The sequence below is a fragment of the Siphateles boraxobius genome, unplaced genomic scaffold (genome assembly GCF_051911475.1).
Source record: "Siphateles boraxobius isolate OS27281-9 unplaced genomic scaffold, OSU_SipBor_1 102, whole genome shotgun sequence".
NCBI lineage: Eukaryota > Metazoa > Chordata > Actinopteri > Cypriniformes > Leuciscidae > Siphateles > Siphateles boraxobius.
The window spans coordinates 1,262,501-1,286,500 of NW_027508703.1; the positions used below are offsets into that span (position 1 = coordinate 1,262,501).

Consider the following 24,000-nt stretch of genomic DNA (forward strand, 5'->3'; position numbering starts at 1 on the left):
GGTACACACACACACACACACACACACACACACACACACACACACACACATACACACTACAGCTCTTCAGCTTCTGCTGATGGAGTCCGCCTCTTCACAGGTACACACACACACACACACACACACACACTACAGCTCTTCAGCTTCTGCTGATGGAGTCCGCCTCCTCACAGGTACACACACACACACACACACACACACACACACACACACACACACACACACACACACACACACACTACAGCTCTTCAGCTTCTGCTGATGGAGTCCGCCTCCTCACAGGTACACACACACACACACACACACACACACACACACACACATACACACTACAGCTCTTCAGCTTCTGCTGATGGAGTCCGCCTCTTCACAGGTACACACACACACACACACACTACAGCTCTTCAGCTTCTGCTGATGGAGTCCGCCTCCTCACAGGTACACACACACACACACACACACACACACACACACACACACACACACACACACACACACACTACAGCTCTTCAGCTTCTGCTGATGGAGTCCGCCTCCTCACAGGTACACACACACACACACACACACACACACACATACACACTACAGCTCTTCAGCTTCTGCTGATGGAGTCCGCCTCCTCACAGGTACACACACACACACACACACATACACACACACATTCTACAGCTCTTCAGCTTCTGCTGATGGAGTCCGCCTCCTCACAGGTACACACACACACACACACACACACACACACACACACACACACACACACACACACACACTACAGCTCTTCAGCTTCTGCTGATGGAGTCCGCCTCCTCACAGGTACACACACATACACACACACACTACAGCTCTTCAGCTTCTGCTGAGGGAGTCGTGACCCCTGTGTGTGTGTGTGCAGATCTGCTGTCCCGGCTGCTGAGGTCCTCGTGTCACAGCTGTGATGTGGAGAAGATGGTCTCGCTGTTCCTGCTGTCCCGTCAGGCGTCTCTCGAGGGACCCGCCGTCTTCCCCTCATACAGCGACTGGTTTAAAGTCAGTCGTCCGCTACGAACACTCACGCGTTAAACCCTGAGGATGTTGTGTTGTGGTCCGCCAATTTCAGAGTATTATCATATTGGATTAAAACTGTCTGACTTTGCTCACACAGAGTATAGTTATGGTTTAAGTACAATCGCAAGTTTACATCTCGCAATTCATACTTTATTTCTCAGAATTGCAAGATATTTAGTCACAATTGGGTGTGATAAAGTTGCAATTCTGTTATAAAGTAAGAATTGCAAGATAAAAACAGACTTTTTTTCTCACAATTGAGAATTTATTTCACGCAATTCTGACTTTATAACCCACAAATGAGACTTTATTTCACGCAATTCTGACTTTATAACCCACAAATGAGACTTTATTTCACGCAATTCTGAGAATTCCGAGTTGTAAACTTGCAATTGTGATGGGAAACAAAGCTGCAATTACCTTTTTTATTTTTTATTCTGTGGCGGAAACAAGCTTTCATACAACTTCCCAACATTTCTTGATAATTCTTGTACTTTTTGTTTTTTTACTCACCTTGCTATACTTGCAGTTAGAGTTTTCAACGGGCCTGAAAATTACAACCCGACCCGACCCGGCACATGGCTTTTAAAGCCCGGACCCCATGTAACCCGACACATCAACATGAATTATCTGCCCGAACCCGTCCCGCGGCCTGACGCCGATTTTCTTTTTTTTTCTTTTTTTTTACTCATACAAATCAACCTTTAATGTTAACGTCTCTTAACAATAGCCTATAAACAATACAAACAACTGAAACAAACTTTAAATATATAAATAGGCTATATAGGCTACTAAATATGCCTCAAATAAAAATCTTCTGGACGACCCTGTTTTTTTTTTGCTGTCATATTTCATCAGCACCTTGCATTTTGAGCATTGCACATAACCTGTAGAATTTCCATCAGAATCCAGCACCACTCCAAACACTTTCCAGACCTCTGATCTCCCACTCCTGTAGCGACGGTGAATTCACCTGCGGCAAGTTTACTTTTCACCAACTCCATCTTCTTCTCCAGGCTAAAGGCGTCGGGTCTGCCCCCGCGATGCACATTACATGCAGCAGCCAGACTTTCTTTACGGTGAACAGCAGCGATGATTAATAAATGTTCTTTCACTGAGCGGAAAAGGTTAAGCCCGATATCCGACCCGACCCGAGTCATTTGCTTATATTTTCGACCCGAACCCGCGTGTCCCGTTGGGTTTGTCGAGACCTCTACTTGCGGTGTTCCCAGGCCAAAATGACCGACTTGTAAATCTCTTTATGCTGTTATTGTATTGGATTAAGTCGAGTTTTCCTTCACATAGCACATGTTTTGAATGTTGTTTTGATTGATCTTAGTTGTTTCAGGTGAAAAAGAAAACTTTATTTCACGCATAACCTGAGGTGCATGAGCTCAGATGATTGAGTCAGATCCACTAAGAAATACAATACCTGTACTCATTGAAAGAAAACAAGTTGATAAAAAGATTAAATACTATATTTCATAGTGAGATTTACATGCCATTTAAAAGGCCAGTCATTTTTGACTCTCTCATTGTCAACACAGCACCAGGGTTAAATGATTTCTGGTGTTTTATGTTTATGGTTAATCTGAGGGAGATTTTCTTCGCCAGTTGTCGTTTGGTGGATCAAGCAGTTTTCATGCTAAAAGCAAGAAGTCCACACTGTTCCTCCTGAAGTTCCTGTCAGATCTGGTTCCTTTTGAACGCCCTCGGTATCTGAAGGTCAGTGTTTCTGCGGTCTGAGAGTAACCCAGTGCTGATGACCTGAATGTGAAAGGTTGTGTGATGTGTTCTCCAGGTTCACGTCATGCATCCGCCCTTCGTCGGGGGAAAGTATCGCTCTCTGCTGCAGGAGTACGTCACGCTCGCCAACACACGCCTGAGAGATCTGAAGGTCTGAGAGCGTCTCATCCAGTTCATGTGAAGATTTGCTTCTGCGGGACTGACGGTGTGTGTGTGTGTGTGTGTGTGTGCGTGCGCAGGTGTCGCTGGAGGAGACGGGCATCTTCGAGGTGGTGAACGGCTCCGCAGGTGCGGATGAAGTAAGTCATGTGACCTGTGTGAATGCTGCTTATGTGTTACGGCAACATCAAATTTCTGATGTATAAATGGACATTCTAATGCAACAACCTCATCTGAATTTAATATATGCGGCAAGCACTGAAGGACGATCCAGCAACACTTGTGGTGAAGGGATTTATTGTACATAAAAAAATAGCGTTGTGTTCCTCAGGTTGTGTGACAAAAACAGTACATCAGCATTTAAACACCTACTCACTGGGTTAATTGCTCAATATTAGGAAACAATAAAGGAAAATAGAAACAGCTAATGAGCCATCAAATGTTGAGAAGTACAAGCACTTCTCCACTGATTAAGCACTGATTAAAGAGGTTGTGACCTTGAGGAATCAAATTTGCCTTGATCTTTTGACATAAGAAGTCTTTGAACCATCAAAACATCCTGCAAGATTAATAGTTTCTCCTCATTATAAACAGTATTTATTTAATCAATCTCAGAAACAGCTCGTTCTGACATTCTGTGATCTGTGACATCACACAGGCAAATACATTTGCATAAGCCCGCCTCCAGAGCGAGACATCGACCAATAGTTACACATCACACCACATGCCCCGCCCACTGATACTACATGCCCACCCACTGATACTACATGCTCACCCACTGATAGTACAGGTCCCACCCACTGACACTACAGCCCGCCCACTGATACGACAGGCCACGCCCACTGATACGACAGGCCCCACCCACTGACACTACAGGTCCCACCCACTGATACTACAGGTCCCACCCACTGATACTACAGGTCCCACCCACTGACACTACATGCTCACCCACTGATACTACATGCCCACCCACTGATACTACAGGTCCCACCCACTGACACTACATGCTCACCCACTGATACTACATGCTCACCCACTGATACTACATGCTCACCCACTGATACTACATGTTCACCCACTGATACTACATGCTCACCCACTGATACTACATGCCCACCCACTGACACTACAGGTCCCACCCACTGACACTACAGGTCCCACCCACTGATACTACAGGTCCCACCCACTGATACTACAGGTCCCACCCATTGACACTACAGGTCCCACCCACTGATACTACAGGTCCCACCCACTGACACTACATGCTCACCCACTGATACTACATGCCCACCCACTGATACTACATGCCCCACCCACTGACACTACAGGTCCCACCCACTGATACTACAGGTCCCACCCACTGATACTACAGGTCCCACCCACTGACACTACAGGTCCCACCCACTGATACTACAGGTCCCACCCACTGATACTACAGGTCCCACCCACTGATACTACAGGTCCCACCCACTGATACTACAGGTCCCACCCACTGATACTACAGGTCCCACCCACTGATACTACAGGTCCCACCCACTGATACTACAGGTCCCACCCACTGACACTACAGGTCCCACCCACTGATACTACAGGTCCCACCCACTGATACTACAGGTCCCACCCACTGACACTACAGGTCACATCAGTGGGTCACATCAGTGGGTGGGACACTATAGACCCACCCACTGATACTACATGCTCACCCACTGATACTACAGGTCCCACCCAGTGACACTACATGCCCACCCACTGATACTACATGCTCACCCACTGATACTACATGCTCACCCACTGATACTACATGCTCACCCACTGATACTACATGCCAACCCACTGATACTACATGCTCACCCACTGATACTACATGCCGACCCACTGATACTACATGCCCACCCACTGATACTACATGCTCACCCACTGATACTACAGGTCCCACCCAGTGACACTACAGCCCGCCCACTGATACTACATGCTCACCCACTGATACTACAGGTCCCACCCAGTGACACTACAGCCCGCCCACTGATACGACAGGCCACGCCCACTGATACGACAGGCCCCGCCCACTGATACGACAGGCCCCACCCACTGACACTACAGACCCCACCCACTGACACTACAGACCCGCCCACTGATACTACAGGCCGCGCCCACTGACACTACAGACCCGCCCACTGACACTACAGACCCCGTCCACTGACACTACAGACCCGCCCACTGACACTATAGACCCGCCCACTGACACTATAGACCCGCCCACTGACACTATAGACCCGCCCACTGATACTACAGGGCCGCCCACTGATACTACAGACCCGCCCACTGATACTACAGACCCGCCCACTGACACTACAGGGCCGCCCACTGATACTACAGACCCGCCCACTGACACTACAGACCCGCCCACTGACACTATAGACCCGCCCACTGACACTATAGACCCGCCCACTGACACTATAGACCCGCCCACTGATACTACAGGGCCGCCCACTGATACTACAGACCCGCCCACTGATACTACAGACCCGCCCACTGACACTACAGACCCGCCCACTGATACTACAGACCCGCCCACTGACACTACGGACCCGCCCACTGATATTACAGACCCACCCACTGACATTACAGGGCCGCCCCCTGATACTACAGACCCGCCCACAGACACTGCAGGGCCGCCCACTGATACTACAGACCCGCCCACTGACACTGCAGGGCCGCCCACTGATACTACAGGCCCCGCCCACTGACACTACAGGCCCCGCCCACTGATATTAGAGACCCGCCCACAGACACTGCAGGGCCGCCCACTGATACTACAGACCCGCCCACTGACACTGCAGGGCCGCCCACTGATACTACAGGCCCCGCCCACTGACACTACAGGCCCCGCCCACTTGCATCTGCAGACAGCAGGCTGAATGTAGAAGTGTGAGCGCCTCCCTCCAGTTTAAACAGCAGGTTTGAGTCTCTGTACTTATGTAAGTGGTTTATTATAATGACGTCCGGATCTCGTCTGAGGATTGTGTTTGAGCCTCAGTCAAACGCTCAGAACAGAGTAATGGAGAGTTCAGCACTGATCTGGTGTGTGTGTGTGTTTCAGTGTCCAGCACAGCAGGATGTGGAGAAGGCCGTAACTCTCTTCATGAGCACCAATAAGATCCCAGCGACAGTGATAGAGGCCAGGTACACACACACACACACACACACACACACACACACACTGCTGAAACTCTTTTCTGAGGGGTATTTTCCGTGTCTTCAGTATCTTTAGGAGGCCGTATTTCCTGTCTCGATTCCTGCCTGCTCTTCTCTCTCCGCGTGCGGTCAGTATCATCCACACACACACACACACACACACACACACACACACACACACACACACACACACACACACACTGGAGGCTGCTGGCCAGTGTCTTCCCTACAGGACCCAGGAGCCGGACTGAGAGCAGGTGCTGTAGGGAAGGCACTGAACACACACACACACACACACATGCCTGTCCCTTCACCGCTCTCTAATGGTCATCTCTTCATTTCAGCTTCCTGTGATGTCAGATGCCAGAATGAGCTTCATTGAGGCCTTGAGGAAGTAGGTGTCACTGTACATTACCATCACAGTGTTCTTTACAGTGTGTGTTGATCTTCTTTATAGTGTGTGTGTGTGTGTGTGTGTTTATCTTCTCTGAATGCTTGAATGTGTAGGGCCGATAAGATCCCGGCTGCGCTCTACACGTCATACACACACTCCTGTCAGAGAGAGACGCACCGCCAGAAACAAGGTGCTCATAGTCACATTATTATTCATTTTATTAAATGTCACACATGCCATAAAGTGACCTTTACAAAATCATGTACGAAGTAATTAATTTTAAGATTTGTACATGATGATCTGTCAGTAGCTTTATTACATGTGATTATCAAATAGTTTTTACTACAGAAACAGTACATCTGTTTTGTTTTTTATATTAAGTTCAGGTGTAATTTTTTTTATATTAACATCATATCATGCCAGCTTTATTTCTATAGTGCTTTATTCAATATAGATCTCTTCAAAGCAGCTTTACAATCATAGAGTGTAAGATCAGTGTTTCACTGATGAGTGCAGCTGTGGTGTGATCACTGATCTCAGGTCAGCTCATGATCATCTTCAGTGTCACTGATGAACGCTTCGAGGCTGTAACGGGTAATAAGAGGTGTGTGTGTATGTGTGTGTGTTCAGGTGTATGTGAGTCCAGTGTGGACGATCATCAGGTGATTCTACGCGAGCAGTTCCTTCAGCTGAGGAGATTAATGACTGACGGGGGTAAACGTAAACACACACACACACACACACACACACACACACACACACACACACACACACACACACACACACACACACACACACACACACACACTCTCTCTAAATCCTGCTGTCTGTCTTGTGTTGTGCCAGATGTTTGTGCTCAGCTGTCCAGGATCTCTCAGACTTTGAGGAGCATGTGTCCTGATGAAGAGACAGGAAGTGATGTCATCACGCTGAACCTGGATTCGCCTGATTCGACACACACTGCCGTATGAACACAGATTCATGATGTTGCTCTCTCTCTCTCTCTCTCTCTCTCTCTCTCTCACAAACACACACGCTCCCACACTGCCGTATGAACACAGGTTCATGATGTTGCTCACTGTCTCTCACACACACACACACTCACACACACGTGTGAACACAGATTCAAGATGTTGCTCACTGTCTCTCTCACACACACACACACACACACACACACGTGTGAACACAGATTCAAGATGTTGCTCACTGTCTCTCTCACACACACACACATACACACACACTCTCTCACACACACACGCTCACACACACGTATGAACACAGATTCATGATGTTGCTCACTCTCTCTCTCACACACACACACACTCTCTCACACACACACACACGCTCACACACACGTATGAACACAAATTCATGATGTTGCTCACTCTCACACACACACACACACACAAACACACACGCTGCCATATGAACACAGATTCATGATGTTGCTCACTCTCACACACACACACACAAACACACACGCTGCCATATGAACACAGATTCATGATGTTGCTCACTCTCACACACACACACACACACACACAAACACACACGCTGCCATATGAACACAGATTCATGATGTTGCTCACTCTCTCTCACACACACACACACACACACACACACACACACACACACACACACACACACACACACACACACACACACTCTCTCACACTCTCTCACACACACATACGCTCACACACACGTATGAACACAGATTCATGATGATACAATAAAGGCCAGGGTTTAGCAGTACGACGATCATCTTCTCCTCTGCTCTTTCCCCTGAACACGAAGTCATGATTTCACTAACTCTGCGTCTACACAGTAAACACTCGTACTGGCCAACAGGTCAACGACCCGAACACACACAACCCAGTGAATCTGTGACATTAAACCCCATTTCTGAAGTCATCTGGTTTGTTCCAGTTGCCGATATATGCATTCTGCACAGTGTGTGTTACGAACGCTTCAAGCTCATCATGGGGTGAGAAAGCTCTGGCGTTACCCGGCCCGACCCAGTGTGTGTTAAACCCAGAACTAGAGCTTGTTTTCAGCCAGCGGTGGAGGCCAGCTGTTTCTGAATGAGCTGCACATCTGTTTGTGTGGTGACACTTTACTATAAGGTTCATTAGTTAATGTGTAAACTAACATGAACTAACCATGAGCAATACATCTGTTACAGTTTTTAGTTGTCTTCGCTAATGCTAGTTTATACAAATTCAGCTGTTCATGTTTGTTCATGTTAGTTCACAGTACACTAATTAATGTTAACAAATACAACCTTTGATTTTAATAATATATTAGTAAATGTTTAAATTAATTAGGGCTGGGAAAAGATTAATTGCGATTAATCGCGATTAAAATAAAAGTTTGTGTTTACATAATATATGTGTGTGCACTGTGTATAATTATTTTGTATATATATATATAAATACACACACATGCATGTATATATTTAAGAAATATTTTCATGTATATACTGTATATATTTATTTATAATTTATATTATATATAAATATAAATATTTTATATGTAAATAAAAAAAATCTTATATGTATACATGTGTGTTTGTGTATTTATATATACAAAATAATTATACACAGTGCACACACATATATTATGTAAACACAAACTTTTATTTTAATCGCGATTAATCTTTTCCCAGCCCTAAAATTAATATTAACTAATATTAAATCTGTTGCAGTATTGTTCATTTTTAGTGCATGTTAACTAATGAAACCTTATTGTAAAGTGTTACCGTTTATTTTTACGGTAAAGATGATGGATGTGTTATTAAAGCCTCTCTTTTTAGAGTCTGCTTCTTATCTCCGTTTCACAGGTGGCCAATCTGACCTTGCAGAGCTTCTGTGTGTGTTTGCTGGACGCTTCCAGAGTCAGCCCTCCTAACAGGTACGACACATACACGTCATCATCATCATCACTAAACGAGACACTGACATCACGGGAAACACCTTCTCAGAAACACTGCAGCCTGATTGGATGATTCTAAGGTGATGTCACTCAGTGCTGCTATATAGAGAATGAGCCCGCCCCTGTTTCTCATGCTTAAATGCCATTGGCCGCTGTAGAAACAGCGTTATTCCAGTGAGGCTTCAGTATTTCTCTGTGAAAGCTGCTTCCCGAGTCGAGTGAAGCGCAGTTCTGTTTAAAATAAGCCTTTTTCAACAAACTTGACTATTAATGAAGCCTGACTATTAATGATTTATGGTAATAAGCTGGGAAACATGTCTTCCATTGATTTCAGTCTCTCAACCAGGGGCCTTAAGATAAAACAAGCATTAAAATGAGCTAAAACGACTACAAATCAAGATATTGATTACATTGAGATCACCCCCTCAATGACCAGGATATACAAGTCATGAAATGAATGGTCTCAAAAGCTTATGTGTATTTTAATCAATGAATATACTTTTTTATAATTATGCTAAGATCTAAAATATTTAGAAATCGTGTGCAAAAAAAATATTTTAAAAACCCTTTCCAGTAAATACTAGACAACTGGAAGTCATAGAAATGCATTGGTTAAAAAGACAAGAACATTCAGATTGGCTTCCTTTATATTTGGAAGCTGATAACTGATATATTGTCTGATAAATGCATAGCTATGGAAATTTGCCTGATATGATAATTCTATGCATTTATTTGCCCATATATCAGTTATCAGCTTCCAAATATATATAATTATCGGAATCACGATACATCGCTGTACTGTGTGTGTCTTTAATGAGCGGTGGTGCTGTTTCCTCAGGCAGGGCTCATGGCCGGGTGTGTTTGTGCAGGTTCTGTTGGGTCACAGATGGCTCGTCTCTGCCCTGATACACAGACTGTGGGATCTGCTCCAGCACCAGGTGATCACGGTGTCCCTCGTGTGTGTGTTCTCACTCTCTGTGCATGTGTGTGTAACGCTGTGTGTTCCAGGCCGAGGCTTTGAGCGCCGCTCATGTTCTGGGTGTGGCGGCGCTGCTGGTGGAGCTTCATCACTGCACACAGGTGTGTGTTCGGGTGCAGCACGGCTCGTCTGCGGTCGCGCTCTCCGTTTCCCAGTGTCTCTGTGAGGCTGTGATCTGCTCCACACGCGCACACATGGCCCTCTGCCTCAGGTCTGACCCCTCACACACCAGTTACACGCCTCAAACACCTGACCCATAGCTGCGCACATTCACTGACCTGTAACCTCTAACTGACGAGATCAGGAAGGTAAATTTAGTCCCGATCACCAAGGACAATAACCAGAATAATGATAAAGATATCGTTTTAAAAATCATTCTAAATGCACAAGTGTTTTCACAGATCGTCATATCATCACGCACCTGCATCACTGCTAAAAATTAATAGGCCTACACAAGATAAATGTAACATATTAACAAAACAAAAACACATTCTGAATCTTCTGGCGCTGTGTAGATCTGGGATAACAGCCAGGGGAGTGAATCGGCTAAATTATCATTACATGTATGGTATCAGCCAATATATCAGTTATCGGCTTCAAAATATACAGAATTAATGGTATTGGTCAATATATCAGTTATCAGCTTCCAAATATACAGAATTATTGGTATCAGCCAATATATCAGTTATCGGCTTCAAAATATACAGAATTATTGGTATCGGTCAATATATCAGTTATCGGCTTCAAAATATACAGAATTAATGGTATTGGTCAATATATCAGTTATCAGCTTCCAAATATACAGAATTATTGGTATCAGCCAATATATCAGTTATCGGCTTCAAAATATACAGAATTAATGGTATTGGTCAATATATCAGTTATCAGCTTCCAGATATACAGAATTATTGGTATCGGTCAATATATCAGTTATCGGCTTCCAAATATACAGAATTATTGGTATCGGCCAATATATCAGTTATCGGCTTCCAGATATAAAGAATTATTGGTATCGGCCAATATATCAGTTATCGGCTTCCAAATATTCAGAATTATTGGTATCTGCCAATATATCAGTTATCGGCTTCCAAATATACAGAATTATTGGTATTGGTCAATATATCAGTTATCGGCTTCCAAATATACAGAATTATTGGTATCTGCCAATATATCAGTTACCGGCTTCCAAATGTACAGAATTATTGGTATCGGGTCAATATATCAGTTATCGGCTTCCAAATATACAGAATTATTGGTATCGGTCAATATATCAGTTATCGGCTTCCAAATATACAGAATTATTGGTATCGGTCAATATATCAGTTATCGGCTTCCAAATATACAGAATTATTGGTATCGGTCAATATATCAGTTATCGGCTTCCAAATATACAGAATTATTGGTATCAGTCAATATATCAGTTATCAGCTTCCAGATATAAAGAATTATTGGTATCGGCCAATATATCAGTTATCGGCTTCCAAATATACAGAATTATTGGTATCAGTCAATATATCAGTTATCGGCTTCCAAATATACAGAATTATTGGTATCAGTCAATATATCAGTTATCAGCTTCCAGATATAAAGAATTATTGGTATCGGCCAATATATCAGTTATCGGCTTCCAAATATACAGAATTATTGGTATCAGTCAATATATCAGTTATCGGCTTCCAAATACACAGAATTATTGGTATCAGTCAATATATCAGTTATCGGCTTCCAAATATACAGAATTATTGGTATCGGTCAATATATCAGTTATCGGCTTCCAAATATACAGAATTATTGGTATCAGTCAATATATCAGTTATCAGCTTCCAGATATAAAGAATTATTGGTATCTGCCAATATATCAGTTATCGGCTTCCAAATATACAGAATTATTGGTATCGGCCAATATATCAGTTATCAGCTTCCAGATATACAGAATTATTGGTATCTGCCAATATATCAGTTATCGGCTTCCAAATATACAGAATTATTGGTATCGGCCAATATATCAGTTATCGGCTTCCAAATACACAGAATTATTGGTATCAGTCAATATATCAGTTATCGGCTTCCAAATATACAGAATTATTGGTATCGGCCAATATATCAGTTATCGGCTTCCAAATATACAGAATTATTGGTATCAGTCAATATATCAGTTATCAGCTTCCAGATATAAAGAATTATTGGTATCTGCCAATATATCAGTTATCGGCTTCCAAATATACAGAATTATTGGTATCGGCCAATATATCAGTTATCAGCTTCCAGATATACAGAATTATTGGTATCGGCCAATATATCAGTTATCAGCTTCCAGATATACAGAATTATTGGTATCTGCCAATATATCAGTTATCGGCTTCCAAATATACAGAATTATTGGTATCGGCCAATATATCAGTTATCGGCTTCCAAATATACAGAATTATTGGTATCAGTCAATATATCAGTTATCAGCTTCCAGATATACAGAATTATTGGTATCGGTCAATATATCAGTTATCGGCTTCCAAATATACAGAATTATTGGTATCGGCCAATATATCAGTTATCGGCTTCCAAATATACAGAAATATTGGTATCTGCCAATATATCAGTTATCGGCTTCCAAATATACAGAATTATTGGTATCGGTCAATATATCAGTTATCGGCTTCCAAATATACAGAATTATTGGTATCGGTCAATATATCAGTTATCGGCTTCCAGATATACAGAATTATTGGTATCGGTCAATATATCAGTTATCGGCTTCCAGATATACAGAATTATTGGTATTGGTCAATATATCAGTTATCGGCTTCCAAATATACAGAATTATTGGTATCGGTCAATATATCAGTTATCGACTTCCAGATATACAGAATTATTGGTATCAGCCAATATATCAGTTATCGGCTTCCAAATATACAGAATTATTGGTATCGGTCAATATATCAGTTATCGGCTTCCAAATACACAGAATTATTGGTATCAGTCAATATATCAGTTATCGGCTTCCAAATATACAGGATTATTGGTATCGGTCAATATATCAGTTATCGGCTTCCAAATATACAGAATTATTGGTATCGGCCAATATATCAGTTATCGGCTTCCAAATATACAGAAATATTGGTATCTGCCAATATATTAGTTATCGGCTTCCAAATATACAGAATTATTGGTATCAGTCAATATATCAGTTATCGGCTTCCAAATACACAGAATTATTGGTATCAGTCAATATATCAGTTATCGGCTTCCAAATATACAGGATTATTGGTATCGGTCAATATATCAGTTATCGGCTTCCAAATATACAGGATTATTGGTATCGGTCAATATATCAGTTATCGGCTTCCAAATATACAGAATTATTGGTATCGGCCAATATATCAGTTATCGGCTTCCAAATATACAGAAATATTGGTATCTGCCAATATATTAGTTATCGGCTTCCAAATATACAGAATTATTGGTATCGGTCAATATATCAGTTATCGGCTTCCAAATATACAGAATTATTGGTATCGGTCAATATATCAGTTATCGGCTTCCAGATATACAGAATTATTGGTATCGGTCAATATATCAGTTATCGGCTTCCAAATATACAGAATTATTGGTATCGGCCAATATATCAGTTATCGACTTCCAAATATACAGAATTATTGGTATCGGTCAATATATCAGTTATCGGCTTCCAGATATACAGAATTATTGGTATCAGCCAATATATCAGTTATCGGCTTCCAGATATACAGAATTATTGGTATCGGCCAATATATCAGTTATCGGCTTCCAGATATACAGAATTATTGGTATCGGCCAATATATCAGTTATCGGCTTCCAGATACACAGAATTATTGGTATCGGTCAATATATCAGTTATCGGCTTCCAAATATACAGAATTATTGGTATCGGTCAATATATCAGTTATCGGCTTCCAAATATACAGAATTATTGGTATCAGCCAATATATCAGTTATCGGCTTCCAGATATACAGAATTATTGGTATCAGTCAATATATCAGTTATCGGCTTCCAGATATACAGAATTATTGGTATTGGTCAATATATCAGTTATCGGCTTCCAAATATACAGAATTATTGGTATCAGCCAATATATCAGTTATCGGCTTCCAGATATACAGAATTATTGGTATTGGTCAATATATCAGTTATCGGCTTCCAAATATACAGAATTATTGGTATCGGTCAATATATCAGTTATCGGCTTCCAAATATACAGAATTATTGGTATCAGCCAATAGATCAGTTATCGGCTTCCAGATATACAGAATTATTGGTATTGGTCAATATATCAGTTATCGGCTTCCAAATATACAGAATTATTGGTATCGGTCAATATATCAGTTATCGGCTTCCAAATATACAGAATTATTGGTATCAGCCAATATATCAGTTATCGGCTTCCAGATATACAGAATTATTGGTATCGGTCAATATATCAGTTATCGGCTTCCAGATATACAGAATTATTGGTATTGGTCAATATATCAGTTATCGGCTTCCAAATATACAGAATTATTGGTATCAGCCAATATATCAGTTATCGGCTTCCAAATATACAGAATTATTGGTATCAGCCAATATATCAGTTATCGGCTTCCAAATATACAGAATTATTGGTATCAGCCAATAGATCAGTTATCGGCTTCCAGATATACAGAATTATTGGTATTGGTCAATATATCAGTTATCGGCTTCCAAATATACAGAATTATTGGTATCGGTCAATATATCAGTTATCGGCTTCCAAATATACAGAATTATTGGTATCAGCCAATATATCAGTTATCGGCTTCCAGATACACAGAATTATTGGTATCGGTCAATATATCAGTTATCGGCTTCCAAATATACAGAATTATTGGTATCGGTCAATATATCAGTTATCGGCTTCCAAATATACAGAATTATTGGTATTGGTCAATATATCAGTTATCGGCTTCCAAATATACAGAATTATTGGTATCGGTCAATATATCAGTTATCGGCTTTCAAATATACAGAATTATTGGTATCGGTCAATATATCAGTTATCGGCTTCCAAATATACAGAATTATTGGTATCGGTCAATATATCAGTTATCGGCTTCCAAATATACAGAATTATTGGTATCGGTCAATATATCAGTTATCGGCTTCCAAATATACAGAATTATTGGTATCGGTCAATATATCAGTTATCGGCTTTCAAATATACAGAATTATTGGTATCGGTCAATATATCAGTTATCAGCTTCCAAATATACAGAATTATTGGTATCGGTCAATATATCAGTTATCGGCTTCCAAATATACAGAATTATTGGTATCGGTCAATATATCAGTTATCGGCTTCCAAATACACAGAATTATTGGTATCGGTCAATATATTAGTTATCGGCTTCCAAATATACAGAATTATTGGTATCGGTCAATATATCAGTTATCGGCTTCCAAATATACAGAATTATTGGTATCGGTCAATATATCAGTTATCGGCTTCCAAATATACAGAATTATTGGTATCGGTCAATATATCAGTTATCGGCTTCCAAATATACAGAATTATTGGTATCGGTCAATATATCAGTTATCGGCTTCCAAATACACAGAATTATTGGTATCGGTCAATATATCAGTTATCGGCTTCCAAATATACAGAATTATTGGTATCGGTCAATACATCAGTTATCGGCTTCCAAATATACAGAATTATTGGTATCGGTCAATACATCAGTTATCGGCTTCCAAATATACAGAATTATTGGTATCGGTCAATATATCAGTTATCGGCTTCCAAATATACAGAATTATTGGTATCGGTCAATATATCAGTTATCGGCTTCCAAATATACAGAATTATTGGTATCGGTCAATATATCAGTTATCGGCTTCCAAATATACAGAATTATTGGTATCGGTCAATATATCAGTTATCGGCTTCCAAATATACAGAATTATTGGTATCGGTCAATATATCAGTTATCGACTTCCAAATATACAGAATTATTGGTATCGGTCAATATATCAGTTATCGGCTTCCAAATATACAGAATTATAGGTATCGGTCAATATATCAGTTATCGGCTTCCAAATATACAGAATTATTGGTATCGGTCAATATATCAGTTATCGACTTCCAAATATACAGAATTATTGGTATCGGTCAATATATCAGTTATCGGCTTCCAAATATACAGAATTATAGGTATCGGCCAATATATCAGTTATCGGCTTCCAAATACACAGAATTATTGGTATCGGCCAATATATCAGTTATCGGCTTCCAAATACACAGAATTATTGGTATCGGTCAATATATCAGTTATCGGCTTCCAAATACACAGAATTATTGGTATCGGTCAATATATCAGTTATCGGCCTCCAAATATACAGAATTATTGGTATCGGTCAATATATCAGTTATCGGCTTCCAAATATACAGAATTAATGGTATTGGTCAATATATCAGTTATCAGCTTCCAAATATACAGAATTATTGGTATCGGTCAATATATCAGTTATCGGCTTCCAAATATACAGAATTATTGGTATCGGTCAATATATCAGTTATCGGCTTCCAAATATACAGAATTATTGGTATCTGCCAATATATCAGTTATCGGCCTCCAAATATACAGAATTATTGGTATCGGTCAATATATCAGTTATCGGCTTCCAAATATACAGAATTATTGGTATTGGTCAATATATCAGTTATCGGCTTCCAAATATACAGAATTATTGGTATTGGTCAATATATCAGTTATCGGCTTCCAAATATACAGAATTATTGGTATCGGTCAATATATCAGTTATCGGCTTCCAAATACACAGAATTATTGGTATCGGTCAATATATCAGTTATCGGCTTCCAAATATACAGAATTATTGGTATTGGTCAATATATCAGTTATCGGCTTCCAAATACACAGAATTATTGGTATCGGTCAATATATCAGTTATCGGCTTCCAAATATACAGAATTATTGGTATCGGTCAATACATCAGTTATCGGCTTCCAAATATACAGAATTATTGGTATCGGTCAATATATCAGTTATCGGCTTCCAAATACACAGAATTATTGGTATCGGTCAATATATCAGTTATCGGCTTGGTCAATATATCAGTTATCGGCTTCCAAATACACAGAATTATTGGTATCGGTCAATATATCAGTTATCGGCTTCCAAATATACAGAATTATTGGTATCGGTCAATACATCAGTTATCGGCTTCCAAATATACAGAATTATTGGTATCGGTCAATATATCAGTTATCGGCTTCCAAATACACAGAATTATTGGTATCGGCCAATATATCAGTTATCGGCTTCCAAATACACAGAATTATTGGTATCGGTCAATATATCAGTTATCGGCTTCCAAATACACAGAATTATTGGTATCGGTCAATATATCAGTTATCGGCCTCCAAATATACAGAATTATTGGTATCGGTCAATATATCAGTTATCGGCTTCCAAATATACAGAATTATTGGTATCGGTCAATATATCAGTTATCGGCTTTCAAATATACAGAATTAATGGTATTGGTCAATATATCAGTTATCAGCTTCCAAATATACAGAATTATTGGTATCGGTCAATATATCAGTTATCGGCTTCCAAATATACAGAATTATTGGTATTGGTCAATATATCAGTTATCGGCTTTCAAATATACAGAATTAATGGTATTGGTCAATATATCAGTTATCAGCTTCCAAATACACAGAATTATTGGTATTGGTCAATATATCAGTTATCAGCTTCCAAATATACAGAATTATTGGTATCGGTCAATATATCAGTTATCGGCTTCCAAATATACAGAATTATTGGTATCAGTCAATATATCAGTTATCGGCTTCCAAATATACAGAATTATTGGTATCGGTCAATATATCAGTTATCGGCTTCCAAATATACAGAATTATTGGTATCAGTCAATATATCAGTTATCGGCTTCCAAATATACAGAATTATTGGTATCGGTCAATATATCAGTTATCAGCTTCCAAATATACAGAATTATTGGTATCGGTCAATATATCAGTTATCAGCTTCCAAATATACAGAATTATAGGTATCGGCCAATATATCAGTTATCGGCTTCCAAATATACAGAATTATTGGTATTGGTCAATATATCAGTTATCAGCTTCCAAATATACAGAATTATTGGTATCGGTCAATATATCAGTTATCGGCTTCCAAATATACAGAATTATTGGTATCGGCCAATATATCAGTTATCGGCTTTCAAATATACAGAATTATTGGTATCGGTCAATATATCAGTTATCGGCTTCCAAATATACAGAATTATTGGTATCGGTCAATATATCAGTTATCGGCTTCCAAATATACAGAATTATTGGTATCTGTCAATATATCAGTTATCGGCTTCCAAATATACAGAATTATTGGTATCGGGCAAATTTCCATATCGGTGCATCACTAGTTACCATACCAATGTTTAGGCTGTTTGGTATTACATTTTTTGTTTTGTTTAAACCCGATTAATATTAGCAACGTCAGTGTTGAATAAAGCAGTGTTGTGTGTATGCTCTGAAGGCTGTAAGCATCTTTAGGCTGCTTGTTTCAGCTCTTCTCATAAAGCGAGACACTCTATGGAGTAGGGATGCGCGTATACCGGTACTGCAAAAATACCGGTATATTAATAAATAGAGAGAGCTCTATGAGTGAAATAAGGCATTACTTTGCCTACAAAAGTAATGAGAAAAGGAAAGAAACAGTTCTCATGCACCACTCTGCAAACGGGGAGGCAACACATCAAATCTGCCCAAGCATTTGACTCGTCAGTTGCTCATCCTGACTTGTTCAAAGAGTTCAGAGATCGACAGGTTAGTCCATCATTCAACTGATTTAATTTAGACTTTTATTGAACACTGAACAGCGCACATACGTAAGAGCTTATCAATTATATATGATACGGTAAACACGAAAGCTCAAATCTGCTTGCACGACACTCTAGAACCAATTAAGTTTAGGTCTCATCATTTTTGCATTTTCAAACAAACATATATTAATTGAATTTGAATGAATAAAGAATTAAAAAAAATTGAATAATATTAATATTAGTATTAGTGATAGTAAAATGAATGGCATATTAGTGCCGCTGTGGCGACCCCTAGAGGAATAAGCCGAGAGAGAGAGTAATAGTAGTAATATGAATATTACTAATATTACAATTAAAGTAACACCAGGTAACTTTTGCTCTCGGGGTCCCCCTACAGTTGGGAAACAGTATTGTCCTCTACTACTGTCGTAAACTCTGTCATCGTGCATTTGTTGACAACCAATATAGCCCTGAACACTGTAGGAGGAGGTCACATGCAGGTGTTCTGCTTGCGTCGCGTGTGAAATGTCTTCATCCCAGGTACAGTGGCATATATTTCAGCATGTCATATGAATATAATTTCATGGGTTTTATTTTTTTTCTAACGACAAATGATCGCGATGATCACATTTACAAGCCAGTGTCATTATAGTAGCCTAGTCTATTGGCTACCGTTTTACTGAATCTATATGATACTTCAATGCAATGTTTGTGATAATAACCATATATCGTCAATATTATAATATCAAGCTACCATAAATAAATCTGCAAATTTTACAAATCGATTTGCATTATAGCTTGAGGCAAGACAAATAATCATTACCTGATTCATGAAGATAAACGAGGATAAGATAGCTTAAGATAGACTACGGGGTGTCATTGGTTGTTGCGTTAAATGTTACCCAGATACAATAGTGCTATTTTCTGATTGGCTAACAACACCAGACGAACAACACCAGAGGAGACGCGCTTGAATTCATGCCTGTTCCACAGTGAGAGCGGCGCGGCCAGAGTTTTGGGCGGCATATTAAATATATTACAAATAGTTTTTCAGCGTGAGAAATACAATGTGTGGCGGGAGAGCGTGACAAGACCGAAATGAGTGACTGTCTCGATGCGTGACACTTGACAGCCCTGCGATTTTAAGGAAGTGGTGGTGGAAGTGACGTATATGCCGTAAAGCAGTCGAGTTTTGTAGTTCTCTTTGTTCGCCGGTTACTACCCGAAACCCGAAGTTTAAAAGTACGATTAAAAACGCTACAGACCCCGTCAGGCTATGGCAGACGTGTCATTCAACCTATTGTAAGTCGATGTACCATCACAAGAGACTTGGAAATATATTATGAAGGTTGAAAAGTTACCTGGTGTTACTTTAAGCTACATTTGTCAACATTCATTAGGTAACCTGACCTAACAGTATTATAGCATTTATTCATCTATATCAATCAGTAATTAAATGACCTAAAAAATTAAATATACTAATACATGTTTAGCATGTTGACATTACTTTATGCAATGCATTAAACTAATATGAACCCAAACAGTAACCAAACCAAGATGAATAAATGCAATAAATGTTGATAATTCTCTGTTGATGCATGACAGCTAATGGTTTACATGTCATTTCATTATTCTATTATTATTATTAGTATTATTATATGTTAATCTATTATTATAGATATTAACCCATTTTAATTGTATAATTTCAGTGTTTTTTTTTTTTTTCAAAATCAAAATTTAACCTACTGTATGTTTCCTGACTGAATTATTATTATTTTATTTTACATTTTGATACCTTTTCTTAGCACATTTGGTAGTGGAGAGTTTCAAGCAGTGTTTTTTAAGTGTCACTTAAATTTTGAGACTGTTTTTTTTTTTTTTTTTTACCTGTGGTATCGATTTAGTATCGATACCGAGGTATTAGGTTCTGGTATCGTACCGAAGCCAAAATTGTGGTATCAAGCCATCCCTACTATGGAGTTTATAAACTGGGCAGTTGCGTGGTGGTTGGATCTTATTTCCAAAATTCAGTATTTAAACGTATTTAGGTTCATTTTGGCCTTGGTTTTTATATTTTTCCTTGCAATGTCTTGCAAGATAGAGAGACACATACCTGATGTTTGTTAAATGCGTCATTCATTACTAGTTCATTTCTTCAACAACAACTTGATCATTTCAGTTTAAATGACTTTTTATCTGATAGTATGGTTTATCAGGGACTGATCTGCATCTGTAGCGTAGTGCTCGTGTCTGTGAGGTGGTCATGTGTGTGTGTGTGTGTGTGTGTGTGTGTGTGTGTTGTGTGTGTTGTGTGTATCTTCAGGTTGTGTGTGGCCGCTCTGTCTTACGGCCTGTGCAGAGCCAACGCTCAGTCAGAGGAACTCCAGAACTTCATCCCAGAAACACTTTATAAAAAGGTACAAACCCAGTGACGTGTTAATGTTGATCTGTTCAGAGTGGAGCTGTTACCTAAGTGTGTGTGTGTGTGTGTGTTCAGGCTCAGTATGTGATGGCCAGGCTGGTCCCAGACACGCGAGCGCTCATGAACGATGACGACGAGTCGTACACAGATGTGTCTGATCTGACTGGCCCAGTGAGAGACTCCGCTGTGGCTCTGTGGAGAAACACACAGATCCGATCCCTGAGAAAACAGCCTCAGTATCAGGTACTATCACAGCCTCAGTATCAGGTACTGTCACAGCCTCAGTATCAGGTACTCTCACAGCCGCAGTATAAAGGTACTCTCACAGCCTCAGTCTCAGGTACTCTCACAGCCTCAGTATAAAGGTACTCTCACAGCCTCAGTCTCAGGTACTCTCACAGCCTCAGTATCAGGTACTCTCACAGCCTCAGTATAAAGGTACTCTCACAGCCTCAGTCTCAGGTACTCTCACAGCCTCAGTCTCAGGTACTCTCACAGCCTCAGTATCAGGTACTCTCACAGCCTCAGTATCAGGTACTCTCACAGCCTCAGTATCAGGTACTCTCACAGCCTCACTCTCAGGTACTCTCACAACCTCAGTATCAGGTACTGCCACAGCCTCAGTATCAGGTACTCTCACAGCCTCAGTATCAGGTACTCTCACAGCTTCAGTATCAGGTACTGCCACAGCCTCAGTATCAGGTACTCTCACAGCCTCAGTATCAGGTACTCTCACAGCCTCAGTATCAGGTACTCTCACAGCCTCAGTATCAGGTACTCTCACAGCCTCAGTATCAGGTACTGTCACAGCCTCAGTATCAGGTACTCTCACAGGCTCAGTATCAGGTACTCTCACAGCCTCAGTATCAGGTACTCTCACAGCCGCAGTATCAGGTACTGCCACAGCCTCAGTATCAGGTACTCTCACAGCTTCAATATCAGGTACTCTCACAGCCTCAGTATCAGGTACTCTCACAGGCTCAGTATCAGGTACTCTCACAGCCTCACTCTCAGGTACTGTCACAGCCTCAGTATCAGGTACTCTCACAGCCTCAGTATCAGGTACTTCCACAGCCTCAGTATCAGGTACTCTCACAGCCTCAGTATCAGGTACTCTCACAGCCTCAGTATCAGGTACTCTCACAGCCTCAGTATCAGGTACTCTCACAGCCTCAGTATCAGGTACTGCCACAGCCTCAGTATCAGGTACTCTCACAGCCTCAGTATCAGGTACTCTCACAGCCTCACTCTCATGTACTGTCACAGCCTCAGTATCAGGTACTCTCACAGCCTCAGTATCAGGTACCGTCACAGCCTCAGTATCAGGTACTCTCACAGCCTCTGTATCAGGTACTCTCACAGCCTCACTCTCAGGTACTGTCACAGCCTCAGTATCAGGTACTCTCACAGCCTCAGTATCAGGTACTGCCACAGCCTCAGTATCAGGTACTTCCACAGCCTCAGTATCAGGTACTCTCACAGCCTCAGTATCAGGTACCGTCACAGCCTCAGTATCAGGTACTCTCACAGCCTCTGTATCAGGTACTCTCACAGCCTCACTCTCAGGTACTGTCACAGCCTCAGTATCAGGTACTCTCACAGCCTCAGTATCAGGTACTGCCACAGCCTCAGTATCAGGTACTCTCACAGCCTCAGTATCAGGTACTGCCACAGCCTCAGTATCAGGTACTTCCACAGCCTCAGTATCAGGTACTCTCACAGCCTCAGTATCAGGTACTCTCACAGCCTCAGTATCAGGTACTCTCACAGCCTCAGTATCAGGTACTCTCACAGCCTCACTCTCATGTTCTGTCACAGCCTCAGTATCAGATACTCTCACAGCCTCAGTATCAGGTACCGTCACAGCCTCAGTATCAGGTACTCTCACAGCCTCAGTATCAGGTACCGTCACAGCCTCAGTATCAGGTACTCTCACAGCCTCACTCTCAGGTACTGTCACAGCCTCACTCTCAGGTACTGTCACAGCCTCAGTATCAGGTACTCTCACAGCCTCAGTATCAGGTACTGCCACAGCCTCAGTATCAGGTACTTCCACAGCCTCAGTATCAGGTACTCTCACAGCCTCAGTATCAGGTACTGCCACAGCCTCAGTATCAGGTACTCTCACAGCCTCACTCTCATATACTGTCACAGCCTCAGTATCAGGTACTCTCACAGCCTCACTCTCATGTACCGTCACAGCCTCAGTATCAGGTACTCTCACAGCCTCAGTATCAGGTACTCTCACAGCCGCAGTATCAGG

At 40.9% G+C, this 24,000-nt stretch overlaps 1 protein-coding gene across 5 annotated transcripts in view; it reads left to right on the forward strand.

The window, feature by feature from the left end:
• The window catches only part of fanca (FA complementation group A), an 89,509-nt gene that overhangs the window by 25,518 nt on the left and 39,991 nt on the right, over positions 1-24,000 (forward strand). For all 5 annotated transcript variants that reach the window (XM_077245543.1, XM_077245541.1, XM_077245544.1 and 2 more), the window contains 15 exons: positions 890-1,023; positions 2,656-2,766; positions 2,843-2,938; positions 3,027-3,086; positions 6,047-6,129; positions 6,209-6,269; positions 6,486-6,535; positions 6,649-6,725; positions 7,166-7,249; positions 7,382-7,500; positions 9,378-9,448; positions 10,308-10,407; positions 10,478-10,659; positions 21,639-21,732; positions 21,813-21,980. In XM_077245543.1, coding sequence (XP_077101658.1) covers positions 890-1,023; positions 2,656-2,766; positions 2,843-2,938; positions 3,027-3,086; positions 6,047-6,129; positions 6,209-6,269; positions 6,486-6,535; positions 6,649-6,725; positions 7,166-7,249; positions 7,382-7,500; positions 9,378-9,448; positions 10,308-10,407; positions 10,478-10,659; positions 21,639-21,732; positions 21,813-21,980 — 1,490 coding nt within the window. The remainder of the gene's footprint in view (positions 1-889; positions 1,024-2,655; positions 2,767-2,842; positions 2,939-3,026; positions 3,087-6,046; positions 6,130-6,208; positions 6,270-6,485; positions 6,536-6,648; positions 6,726-7,165; positions 7,250-7,381; positions 7,501-9,377; positions 9,449-10,307; positions 10,408-10,477; positions 10,660-21,638; positions 21,733-21,812; positions 21,981-24,000) is intronic.